We start from the raw sequence: 13,405 nt of genomic DNA on the forward strand, positions 1-13,405 counted from the left end.
CAATAAAATAAAATAAAAAACAGAATAATCATAGCAAATCACCATCTTAAAATCTGATAAAGAGGGAATTACGAGAGAAGCAAAATCACACACATAAAAAAAAGGAAAAAACATAAATAAAATGAGAAATCCATTAATCCTAAATATCCTGTCTTTCTTTCGCAACTCCTCGAAGGTGACACTCACTTACCTGCTCAGGGGGTAAAGCCGTCCTGATCTACCTGTATTAAGATAACCTCACCTGTTCTGGCTCCTGCACGTGGTTATGCGGCTTGTCCTCCCAGCTACTACCCTCCTGCCTGAACCGTTTTCCTATCCTTCTCTTCTTCTGCTTCTTGTTCTTCTTGATCTTGTTCTTGTTCTTGTTCTTCGTCTTTTTTTTCTTTTTCTTCTCTTTTTTTTTCTTTTTCTTCTTCTTGATCTTGTTCTTTTTCTTGTTCTTCTTGTTCTTCTTGTTCTTCTTCTTGTTCTTGTTCTTCTTCTTCTTCGTAATTCTTCTTCGTCTTCTTCTTTGTATTTTTCATCTTTTTCGATTTAATTTCAGTCTATTCTTCTTGCTTGTCATCTTCTTCATCCTTATCATTACCTTCTTTTTCTTCTTCTTCTTCATCTATTTCTTCTTCTTCTGTTTCTTCTTTTTCTTCTCTTTAACGTCTCGGGGCCTCTTCCATCTTCTTTCCACTCCTCTTGTATTCCTCCTCTCCGGTCTTTGCTCTCCCTCTCTCTTGCTGTCTCCTCTCTACATCTCAGTTTTTGTTAGCTTCTAAGGTATTTCTGAGCTATATAAGTGGTCAGGGATGGTTCACAGGCGTTGTATACTCTATCTAACTGACTATCTATATATTTATCTCTATCTACCTATCTATCTCTCCGTATCTATGTATATTCTTCAACGTTTCTTCCCCTCAGTTCGCCCGTTTGAAAAGCCTCTCGTGTATGTTGCTGGGATTTTCATGGGCTGTTTAGTGATGCCAGTGATATTTTTACACGACTTCCGCGCCAAGAACGGGAATAAACACCCACGAATACCCGGTTAATCTTCCCTGTGGCCTTGGGAAATAGTCGCATTGCAAGCTCGATACATTTAAGAACATGGATTACTGGGTGGCCATTCCAGACGCTTGCTTTACCTGTCTGCTCTTACTGGTAAAACTCTAACACAACTTTCACCTGACCTATAAATGACTTCCTGGGTTGCCATTCCAGACGCTTGGTTTACCTGTCTGCTCTTACTGGTAAAACTCTAACACGAATCTCACCTGACCTATAAATGACTTACAGGGTTGCCATTCCAGACGCTTGTTATACCTGTCTGCTCTTACTGGTAAAACTCTAACACAAATTTAACCTGAGCTATAAATGACTTACAGGGTTGCCATTCCAGACGCTTGCTTTACCTGTCTGCTCTTACTGATAAAACTCTAACACGAATCTCACCTGACCTATAAATGACTTACAGGGTTGCCATTCCAGACGCTTGCTTTACCTGTCTGCTCTTACTGATAAAACTCTAACACAACTTTCACCTGAGCTATAAATTGTTGGCGTAACTTTTCTTATTTTTCTCGCAAACAACTAAGACAAACTATCATCTTAGCTTTATCATTTTACACATCTCACCTTTTTAGTTACTTGGGTGTTGCTATTCCTTCGTATTATCAAGCGGTAACTTTTTAGGAGCAGCAAGTAGCGTTTTTTTTTTTTTCATTATTGTTTTTTTTGTGCCCTTGAGCTGTCTCCTTTGCTGTAAAAAAAAAAAAGACTAATGTTGTGGTAATAGTTTTGTTGGACCAGGTATTCTCAGATGCTTCCGCCTCTTACATTAACTATTTACAAAGGCCGAAAAGGAGAGTAGTCGGGTTCCCATGAGTGTGTTTTTACGTTCATGGTACAGAAGAAGAGTCAGAATACCACCACGGCCATTAAACTATCCCTGAAAATGCCCCAAACGCCTACGAAAGCCTTGCCAAATATGTGTGCTTGGGCGCCGAAGTCTGGCCACTGATCTCTCTCTCCTCTCTCCCTTCCTCCGTGTTTGTGGGTGTGTGTCTATTGTTCGTCTCTCTCTGTCTGTGTCTGTCTGTCTACATGTATTTCTCTGTCTCTATTTATCAGTCTATCTTATCTATACCAATATATCTATCTCTCTGTATCTGTCTATCTATCTACCTCTATCTATCTATATCTATTCATTTGTCTATCTATCTTTCATTCTTTCATTATTTAGTTAAGTTACAAAGCAAATGAGTGCTATGTGTTATGTGTATGTATATGTGTTATGTGTATTTGTGTTGTGTATGCGTCTGTGTATCTTTTCATTTTGTTATTATTTCTACTTCATCGTCTTCCTCTGCTAAATCTTTCCTCTCCTACACTTGTTTATTATGTTGAGTGTTTATGATGATCCTCGGTGTTTTGCCTCCTGAAAATATTACCTCGCTTGTTTATTCACTAAGTCTTGCTGTCGGTCAGAAGTTACACGAATTTTCTGCTTCTGGGCTCATTGGTCTTTTGATATTTTTTCCTCCATATAAAAAAATTCCTTCCATGTTTATTTATTTCGTCATGCCAAATATATAAACTAGATGGATATTATGCGTTACCTTGTTCCTTCATTAACTGAGTCTTGCTGTCAGAAGTAATTTAAATGAATATTCTGCCTCTATACCTTCATTGTTCTCTTGATATTTTCCGTACTATAAAAAAATTCCTTCCATGCTTATTTATTTCGTCGAGCAAAAATATAAACTAGATGGATATTATTCGTTATCTTGCTCCTTCATTAATTGAGTCTTGCTGTCAGAAGTAATTTAAATGAATATTCTGCCTCTATACCTTCATTGTTCTCTTGATATTTTCCGTACTATAAAAAAAATCCTTCCATGTTTATTTACTACGTCAGGAAAAATAGAAGCTAGATGGGTATGATTCGTTACAGCAGAAAGAATATATTACACGGACGTAACAGAGGGAGAGTGTACGGCAAAATAAAATAAAGGAAAGGAAAGGAAAGGAAATATAGAAGGGAGTCAACAGCATTACCACGATAAGAAAACAGTCCGAGTAAGTTTAGAGAAGAGATTGAGGACATATATCTTGGCAGGGACACAACATAAGGCAAAACAAGGTAAAGCAAGGGAAAGGAAAGGTGATAAAGGAAGGGAGAGAAAGAAGCTTAAAGGATTCGACAGCATTCATAGCATAAGAAAACAACACAAGATAAAGACTCAGGGCATAGAGCTTGGCAGGGATAAGGCATAAGGGAAATATGTGTTAGAGAAATGGCAGGAAAGGGGAAGTGTAGGAGAAGGAAAGGGGAAGGGAAGGAGGGAGAGAAGGAGTAGAGTTGACGGCAGTAATAGCATAAGAAAGAGACTGAGGACATTATAGCTGGGCAGGGACGGAGTGTAGGGGAAAAATATAGTTGTGGAAGGGAAGGGAAAGGGAAGGGAAGGAGAAGTGTAGGGAAAGGGAAAGGGAAGGGGAAAGGGAGGGGAAGTGTAAGGGTAGTGGAAGGGATGGGGCAGGGGAAGGGTAGGGGAAGTATATATTGAAGGAGAAGGGGAAGAGGAAGTGTAGGAGAAGTGGGAGGGAAGGGGAGAGAGAAGCACATTGTAGGGCAGAAATATAATTGTGGAAGGGAAGGGAAGAGAAGGGAAAGGGAGGGGAAGAGAAAGGGAAGGGAAGAGTAGAGGGGGTGCAGAGGAAGATGGGAAAGAAACATAGTGCAAGGCAAACACTATAGTTGTTGAAGGGAAGGGAAGAGGAAGGCTAAGGAAAGAGGAAGGGAAAAGGGAAAGAAAAAGAAGGGGCAGGGTAGGGTAAAAGAAGGGGCTGCAGGGTAGGAAGAGGCAGGGTCGTCCAGGGAGCAGCAGCCCCAGCATCAGTATTCCGGGCCGGTAGCTCCGAGCAGCCAGCCATCGATTTTACACTAAGCCTGACAGTTTTCTTGGCTATTTCTGAGAGTCGCGCTGGAGCTCCGTTTGGCCCTCACACAATTAAAGATTTAGCTGCTCCGGGGAGTGCTGCGTGTGTGTGTGTGTGTGTGTGTGTGTGTGTGTGTGTGTGTGTGTGTGTGTGTGTGTGTGTGTGTGTGTGTGTGTGTGTGTGTGTGTGTGTGTGTCTGTCTTTCTCTTCTAAAATTGACATGGATGTGTGTGTGTGTTGGGGTAAGGAAGGGGGGGTCCGTGTGTGTGTATGTCTGTGTGTGTATGTGTGTGTGTGTGTATGTGTGTTTGTGTGTGTTTCTTCCTTCTTCCTACATATTATTCCGGCTCCACCACCACCTCCGCCGCCGCCGCCGCCGCCTCCACCCAGTCTCCTGTTCTCCTTCCTGACTTTCTACCTCTCGCCTACAAATCAAATTGACTACACCATAATTTAGCCGGGAGTGTATTCGTTGGGTATTAAATTGACGGACATGGTTGAGTGCGGCCCATTGGCTAGCCCCGCCCCCAGCCCCCGCCCCCCCCCAGCCCGCCCTCGCCAGGACTGCCACACGCCGCCACGCCGCCCGCCACCTGTCGCCGTCCTCGCTCGCTCCTTGCATATGTTTCACGCCCAGGCCTATAAATCTCACGGCTATATGCTAATGAGTTGATTAGGCGGCGCCGGGGGGTGATGGACGAGAGGCTGCCCCGCGTAATGCCTGGCGACAGATGTCTTGTTGGCTGACGGGGAGCCGTGACGCGCGATTGGCTCCCTGGCCTGGCCCCGCCCACCCGACGCCCCGCCAAATGGTCGAAGATAATGTCGGATGATTTAGCCCAAGTTAACTACTGGCAATACCCGCGGTCATACCAGAATACCGATTGTTCCAAGTAAGACCCGTGTGCGCCCGCCTGCCATTTACGCGGATAAAAAATCGGAGCGCGCCAAGCTGAGGAGAGATTGGCAGGTGTTGGCGCCAAGCTGCTGACGGCGGGAGCGTCCGGCGAGGCGGAGGTGGCCTGACGGAGCAGCGGGAGTCTGGCCGAAGCCTGGCCAAGCCCACGGACTTCACCAGGGCTCCGAGAGCTTCGCCAGTAAGCCCTTCGTACAACCAGCGACTTGGGTGGGGATTTCTGAAAGATTTGGAGTGGCAAGGGGTGGACTAGCGCGCGACGGCGGCGACGGGGCGGCCTCCGACGGGGCAGGATTGAGCGGCGCCGGTGATTGTGGCGGATACTGCAGGATTGCCCCGACTTGCCGCGACTTACGCCCTGAGCCCCACCTGAGCCGAATTTACCGCGCCGGAAGCCGTGACTTGGGCGCCGCGGCCAAGGAGGAGCAACCGCCAGTGAGCCAGGTCGCGTGGGGCCCCTCGCAGGGCGGCCCCGTCTGCAGGTTCGGCGGGGCGCCAGGCCTGCATGTGAGCCGTCGCCGCCGCCGCCGCCGCCCCCAGCAGCGCCGCCAGCATGGACGGCCTCACGTCCGGCCTGCACGACGGTCTGTCCCTCCACGACCTGCAGCCGCCCACTCTTACCCACGACGCCGCCCACACGCCCACGCACGCCCATGATCACGGCCACGACCACACGCACGACCCCACGCACGGCCTCGGCCACCGCCACACGCCCGCCCACGACGCCCTGCACCACCTGGAGGTCTCCCACGCCCACGAGGCGGTGCACGGGCTGGCCCACGCCCACACTTCCTCCCACGGCACCTCCGCCTCCCACGCCGGCCTCGCCGCGCACCAGACGGGCGTGTCCTCCGCCCTGCGAGGCCCGCCGCCCCTCCACCCCCTCACGCCCACGCCCTCCACGGTGCTGCCGCCCACGCCAACGGACAAGAAGCCGCCCATCATAGGTAAGTCAAGCCCAAATTTTTGTTCTCCTATCGCCATGTGTCTTTTTTATCTATTTCCAAATTTTATTCTATTATTATTATTATTCCGAGTGTTTCCGACGACGATGTGTATTGCGTGTTCTCGGTCATGTGCGCCTTGTGTTGCGTTGTGTTCGTACTGGTCATCGTTCTCTAAAGTTATCGCTCTCGTCTTCCTTATCTGCGCTAGATTCAAGAAATGCATTTTTTTCATATTTTTGTTAAGTAAATTTTCTGTGTTGTGGTTATGTGCGCGTGTCCCGTGGCGGTGGTGGTGATGGTGGTGAGGCGGAGTTGACAATGGCGGGTGGTGGTGGTGTTGGTAGTGGCGGCGGTGGTAATGGTGGCGATGTAATGGTTCCGGTCTGCTTGCATTTTTGGTGTTGTTGTTGTTGTTGTTGTTGCTGTCGTTTATGGTGGTGGTGATAGCGGTGATGGTGGCGGCGGCGGCGGCGGCGGGGATGGCGGCGGCGGCGGTGATAATGGCGGTGGTGGTGGTGGTGGTTCTGCTGCTGTAATTATGAGCCTGTGTCGCTGTTGTTCATTGTGGTGGTGATGTTAGTGGTGGTGGTGGTGGTGCTGGTGTGGTGGTGATGACAGAAACTATGTAAATAAAAATGGTATTGGCAACGGTGGTGGTGGTGATGATGGTGATGATAATAGTGGCGGAACATACATAACAATGATAGTGGTGATGGTGATGACGATAGTGGTTGTGGTGGTGGTCGTGGTAGTGATGATGGTGGTATAGTAATGGCAGTCATGGTGGTGATGGTGATGACAGTGGTTTTGGTGGTGATGAAGTAGAAACAGTAGTAGTAGTAGTAGAAGTAGTAGTAGTAGTAGTAGTAGTAGCAGTAGTAATAGTAATAGTAGTAGTAGTAGAAGTAGTAGTAGTAGTAGTAATAGTAGTATAGTAGTAGTAGTAGTAGTAGTAGTAGTAGTAGTAGTAGTAGTAATAGTAGTACTGTAATAATAGTAGTAGTAGTAGTAGAAGCAGTGGCAGCGGACGACTCGACGGCGGCGGCGGGGGTGGCAGGCGGCGGGGACGGCGGCTAAAATGATGGTGTTGTGGTGGAGGTGGTGGTGTGGTTGTTTAGTGGTGGTGGTGATGGGGATGATGGAGGTTTTGGTAGTAGTGGTGGTAGTGTTGGCGGCTAAAATGATGCTGTTGTTGTTGAGGCGGTGGTGGTGGTTGTGCAGCGAGTCCACCACCACCACCACCACCTCCACCAGCTGTGCGATTGATAATTGTGTGTGAATTATGAGTTAACCAGCGGCGTGCGTGTGCGTGTGTGTATGTGTGTGCGTGTGCGTGGAAATACGTGCACGGAGAGAGAGAGAGAGAGAGAGAGAGAGAGAGAGAGAGCAGGACAGGACAGGACAGAACACGAAAAAGCAATAGTCTTTCATTTCGGGGTACACACACACACACACACACACACACATGGACGTATCGAGGAGTCATGTGCACCAGCAAGACTAATGTGATTGGCTTGGCGTACACACACACACACACACACACACACACACACACACACACGGCCGTAATGTGATCGCCGTGTGGGGTCGGCTGGGCAAAAATTGGCTCTTTATCACAAAAATCTCCGTTAGCGGGATTACCGACGCCTGACACACCGCCACCACCACCACCACCACCACCACCACCAATACATCCTCCACCACCACTGCTTCCGTTAATTCGTCCTCTTCCACCTCGACCACCGGTAATATATCCTCCACCACCACCCCCGTAATTGCCCCCCCTTTCGGCCACCTCTTCGGATTCTTTACGGGAGCAGCGAGTAGCGGGCTTTTTTTTATTATTGTTTCCTTTTTTTGTGCCCTTGTGCTGTCTCCTTTGGTGTAAAAAAACCCCTATCTTCATCACCACCACCACCACCATCATCGCCACCAGTAATTCGTCCTCCTTCACCTCCATCAACTTCACCACCATCAGCACCAATACGTTCTCAGCCTCCACCACCACCACCACTACTAATATGTTCTTCTCCTCTTCCAATACCAGCAATAATTATGTCCTTAACCACTATCATCGCCTCCACCACCACCACCACCACCGATATATCCTTGACATCCACCAACACCTCCATCACCACCACTAACTCGTCCTCCACCACCACCAATAATTCCTTCACCAATAAGTCCTCTTCACTACCACAATCACCACCATCAATATTTAATTTTACACCACCACCACCGCCACCACCACTATCGCCACCACCTCCACAATTCCTTCCATTACTACCAATATAAATTTCATCACCACCACCACCACCACCTCCTCCACAGTTCCCTCCATCACTACCACCATCACCACCACAACCACTAACACCACTCGCTCACTCATCACTTATTCTCCCTTCCGGTATTACTTCCATCACCACCACCACCACCACTGTCACCACCCTCACCACCGCCCCTTCGCCTTCACTTAGAGGGTCGCTCACCGTGTCAGCAGTTCGTTCAGCCTCGCCGGAAATCGCTCACCATGAAATACGATATCGTTCTGCGTCGCGTGAAAAAATTCGGCAACACTGAAAAGAAGGAAAAAAAATGAAGAGGTGAAAGATACAAACTGAGACTGAATGATAGAAAAAGAAAGAATATGAGGAAAGAAAATAGAAAAAATACTAATTGATAAAGAAGAGTGAACGAAGAAAAAATAGAAGAGAGAAAAAAGGAAATGTAAAGGAAAAAATAACAGAACGAAGAGGAAAGTATGAATGAAGGAGAAAACACACACACAAAAAAAAAGAAAAGGGAAGAGAAAAACAAACTAACTGAGAATGAAGAAGAAAGAATTAATGAAGAAAAAGAAAAAAAGAAATGTAAAGGAAAAAACACTAACTGCTTAGAATGAGAAGGAAAGAACTTGAGGAAATATAATAAAAAGAAAAGGATAAAAAAAGAGACTAACCGCTAATAAAGAAAATGAAGAAAAAAAGAAATGGAAAGGAAAAAAACTAACTGCTGAGAATGAAGAGGAAAGAATGAAGGAAGAAAAAATATAAAAAAAGGAAAGAAAACAAACTAACTTGTTGTTGTTGTTATATTTTCGTCATCACGGAGGCTGGCTGGGCTATGGAGGAGCCCTACAGAGGTGGTTTGTCCATTGTCGGGAGTGGGTGTAATGAGCCCGTCAGAAGGGTTGTGCCGACAGTGCGACTCAATCGGCTGACGTCAGTCGAGCCGACCAAGTCGGTCTGTCGACGAGGGCTGGCGTGTCTCTGAACAAACTAACTGAAAATAAAGAAGAAAAATAAATAAATGAAGAGAAAAAGAATAAAGAAAAACAGAAAAAAACCTAACATGAAATAGAATCACTCAACATGATTTAAAGCCGTTGAGCATTGGAAAAAAAAAAACAGCGACGCCCAAAACTAAGTCAACATAATACAAAATCGTTCAGCGTCATCTAAAACCGCTCAGCATAATTCGAAACAACTCAGCATCATTTAGAATCGGGTCAGCAACACTTGACATTTCTAAGCGGCGCTAAAACCGAAGTCAGCATAAAATAAAAACATGATAACCTACACGATAACTATTTTTTTTTGTGGGGGGGAGGATAATGTCGAGCAATAAAACGCAAAGAAGGGAGATTATGAGCTGATGCTGAGCTCTTCGAAGCGGTTTGGGTCAGTCAGCAAAAGAATTATGGGTGAGATTAAGGGATGATGCTGGAAGGTACTGAGGCGAGGAGACGATAGCAGGCGTGCGAGGTGTTCGGGAGGCGGCAAGGAAGTCAACGTCATCATATGAAAATTGTAAGCGGAGGCTGCGGAGAGGCGGAAGATTACCCACGTGCTGCCCAGGCCTTCAGTCAACCCTAACTTTAGCGACTTCGGTCAAGGGGAGCATCGGGGGGCAGCACGGGCCAAGGAAGTCACACATCACGGCAGCCACTATAAATAAAAATAAAAGGAAATGGAAGAAGAAGAATGAATGAAAAATAAAAAAAAAATAAAAACGGAAAAAAGCTAAAAATGAAGAAAGAAGAAAAGGGAAAAATATAAGAAAATGGAGGAAGAGAGAATGAATGAAGAAAAGCAAAAAAAAAAAAAAAAGGAAAAGAAAGAGAAATTCGCCATTGACAGCACCTCGCAAAAGAAAGGCGCTGAAAATGAAGTCAGCATAAAAGATAATCACTCAGCATCATTTTAAATCGTTCAGCATAATTTTAACTTTCTGGAACACAATATAAATCTAACTCGGCATAAAACATAATCGCCGAGCATCATTTGAAACTTATGCGACCACGAAAACTAACTCAGCATAAAATAGATTAGCTCAGCATCATATGAAACAGCTCAACATCACTCAGCATCATTTGAAACTTATGCGACCCCCAAAACTAACTCAGCATAAAATAGATTAGCTCAGCATCACTCAGCATCATTTGAAACTTATGTGACCCCCAAAACTAACTCAGCATAAACTAAATCAGCTCAGCATCATTTGAAACAGCTCGGCATCACTCAGCATCGTTTGAAACTTCACTGACACCAATAATATAACTCAGCATAGAATAGAATCGCTAAGCATCGTGTGAAACAGCTTGATTAAGTCAGCATCATATGAAACTTATGTCACCGAAAAAGTCTAACTCAGCATAAAATAAATTAGCTCAGCATCGTTTAAAATAGCTCAGCATCACTCAGCATCGTTTGAAACTTCACTGACACCAATAATAAATAACTCAATAGAAAAATCGCAGCTCAGCATCGTGAAACAACGATTTAAGTCAGCATCATATCGTTTAAAATAGCTCAGCATCACAAGACACCAAAATCTAACTCAGCATAAAATGAAACAGTTCAGCATCGTTCTGAATAGCTTACTTAGATCAGCATTATTTGAAACTACTGACACACACGAAAAAAAAAAAATAACTCAGGATCAAATATATTAGCTCAGCATCATTTGAAATAGCTTACTTATATAGGTCAGCATTATTTGAAACTTTTGTGGCGAAATTGACCTCTCTTCTGGCCACTTATTACTTTTTTCTTTGTGGGAACAGCGATTAGCGGGCTTTTTTTTACACCTTTTTTTTTGTTGACCTTGAGCTGTTTCCTTATCTGTAAAAAAATAAGTCAGCATAAAACAGAATCGCTCAGTATCGTTTCACTTAGGTCAGCATCATTAATATCCATACTCAGCGTCATAATAGGATCGCTCAGCATCAGTTTAAAATTCCAGTGTCACCAAAAATCGCTCAGCACTAATAAAAAGAAACAAACAAACAAACGAACACGAAAACAGCAATAGACGATCAACATCAACAATGGGCCAAAAATCGCATTGCCCGAATAAAACAAAAAAACAACAACATCAACAACAATAAGCGATCGACATGTCACCAAAAGTCATTCTCCGCGAACCATGGATAAACTACAACCGATCACAATAACAAAGAACATTGACCCCTCTTTCGACCACCTCTTAGGATTCATTTTTAGGAGCAGCGAGAAGCGGGCTTTTTTTTTTTTTATTATTGTTTCCTTTTCATTGTGCCCTTGAGCTGTTTCCTTTGTTGTAAAAAAAAAAATAATGCAAAGAACAAGTAGGAGTAGTAAAGAAAAAAAAATTGAAGTATAAAACAACAACAACAACAACAACGAAACAAAAGCAAAAACAGGCGATCAACAAGTTCCCAAAAGTCGTTCTCCGGAAGCATTAACGAACAATAATCGATCACAGTAATAAGGAATAATAATGATAGAAATGAAATAGAAATAGTAAAGCAGAAAAAATGAAAGGACAAAAAACTAACACACACACACACACACACACACACACACACACACACACACACAAAAGCGATCAATATATTATCAAAAGGCAATCCCCATGATGTCTGAACAAGCTATAGCCGATCAGAATAACAAAGAATAATAATGTAAAGATGAAACAGAAGCGGCAAAGTAGAAAGTTGAAGTGAACTCTACACCCATAACCATAAGTAGCACAAAAAAAAAAAAAAAAATGTAAAGATGAAACAGAAGCAGCAAAATAGAAATAAGTAAGTAGCAATAAAGCAAACAAACAAACAAGCAAATAAACAAACCAGTAGCCGATCACAGTAATAAAGAATAATAATGCAAAAGTAAAACAGAAGTAGTAAAGTAGAAGAAGCAAAAGTATGAATTAAATAGAAATGACCTTACACTAAAAACTATAAATGTAAGGAGAAAAAAAACTATAACCGACCGCAATAACAAAGAATAATAATGCAAAAATATAATAGAAGCAGTAAAGTAGAAGAAATAAAAGTATAAGTAAAATGGAAATAAACTTTACATATAAACTAAAACTATACGTAGAAAAAAAAACATAATCGATTAGAATCATTTTGAAACAGCTCAGCCCTTTTTTTTTTCCTTCGTCGTCGAGTCCATATTTTTAAACATTTCGCCGCCCAAGTACGCACAAATGACAAGGCTTTCCTGGGAGTTTTAGTAATTTCCAGGAGTAGTTTCATGACCCTGGTTGTAGGCTGACCCTTTTCCTGTACCGCAAACGTGAAAGAACAAAACAGTCACTACGTATAACCCGATTCATCTCCTCTTTGACCTCCGGAAATAGTTGATGTGGGAGGCGGAAACGTGTGAGAATACTGACCTTAGAATCACGGTTTTGACGCATTTCCTTCATTTTTTTTCTCTTATTCAAACATAATTAATTCTTGGCAGACTACAACTATTTTTTTTTTCAGTCTCGGCATTTACGAATCACCTCCATTTATTCTTTTTATTTTACTGCATCATCATCCTTTTTTTTTTTTGAACGTGAAAAAAACCCCCACTCATTAAAACCCGATTCATCTTCTTTTTGACCTTCGGAAACAGTTGACGTGGGAGGCGGAAACGTGTAAGAATATTGACCTTAGAATCACGGTTTTGACGGCATTTACGAATCACTTCCATTTATTCCTTTTTTTTTTACTGCATCATCATCCTTTTTCTTCTTCAACCTGATATTTTTTTCTTCTTCGTTTCGTCATCCTTTTGATAATCCGGAGTTGGCGCCATTTACGAGTCTCTTCCGTTTTTATTTTTTTATTTTTTTGCATCAAATTTTCTTACTTCTTCAACTTATTATTTTTTTTTGTCTTCAGCTTGCAATATTGTCAATCGAATTTATCTTCTTTTCTCTTGTCTTCTCTTGTCTTTTCCTCCCTTCTCTTCCCTTCTCTTCTCTTCCCATCACCACCTTTATCTTCAACCTATTTTCTAAGTCTTTAGTTTGCAAAATCATCAGTCACCTTCTCTTCTCATTCCTTTCCTCTTCTCTTCTCTTCTCTTCTCTTTTCTTCTCTTCTCTTCTCTTCTCTTCTCTTCTCTTCTCTTCTCACCACCATCTTTTACTTCAATCTATTTTTTGTCTTCAATTTGCAATATTATCAATCGCATCTTATTTCCTCTCCTCTCCTCTTTCTTCTCCTCTTTCTCCTCTCCTCTCCTCCTCATCCATTCTCTCCTCTCCTCTCCTCATTCTCCTCTTTTCTCCTCTCCTTTATCCTCTCCTCTCCTCCTCATCCCTTCTCTCCTCTCCTCTCCTCTCCTCTCCT

At 43.6% G+C, this 13,405-nt stretch overlaps 1 protein-coding gene across 1 annotated transcript in view; it reads left to right on the top strand.

Moving 5' to 3' along the window:
* The first annotated feature begins 4,780 nt into the window (after positions 1-4,780).
* Positions 4,781-13,405, top strand: part of LOC126995858 (pituitary homeobox x-like) — a 48,726-nt gene continuing 40,101 nt past the window's right edge. Inside the window, exon 1 of the mRNA XM_050855738.1 lies at positions 4,781-5,790. Within this exon, the coding sequence (XP_050711695.1) occupies positions 5,397-5,790 (394 nt within the window). The 5' untranslated portion in view covers positions 4,781-5,396. The remainder of the gene's footprint in view (positions 5,791-13,405) is intronic.

The sequence above is a fragment of the Eriocheir sinensis genome, chromosome 9, assembly GCF_024679095.1.
Source record: "Eriocheir sinensis breed Jianghai 21 chromosome 9, ASM2467909v1, whole genome shotgun sequence".
Lineage (NCBI taxonomy): Eukaryota > Metazoa > Arthropoda > Malacostraca > Decapoda > Varunidae > Eriocheir > Eriocheir sinensis.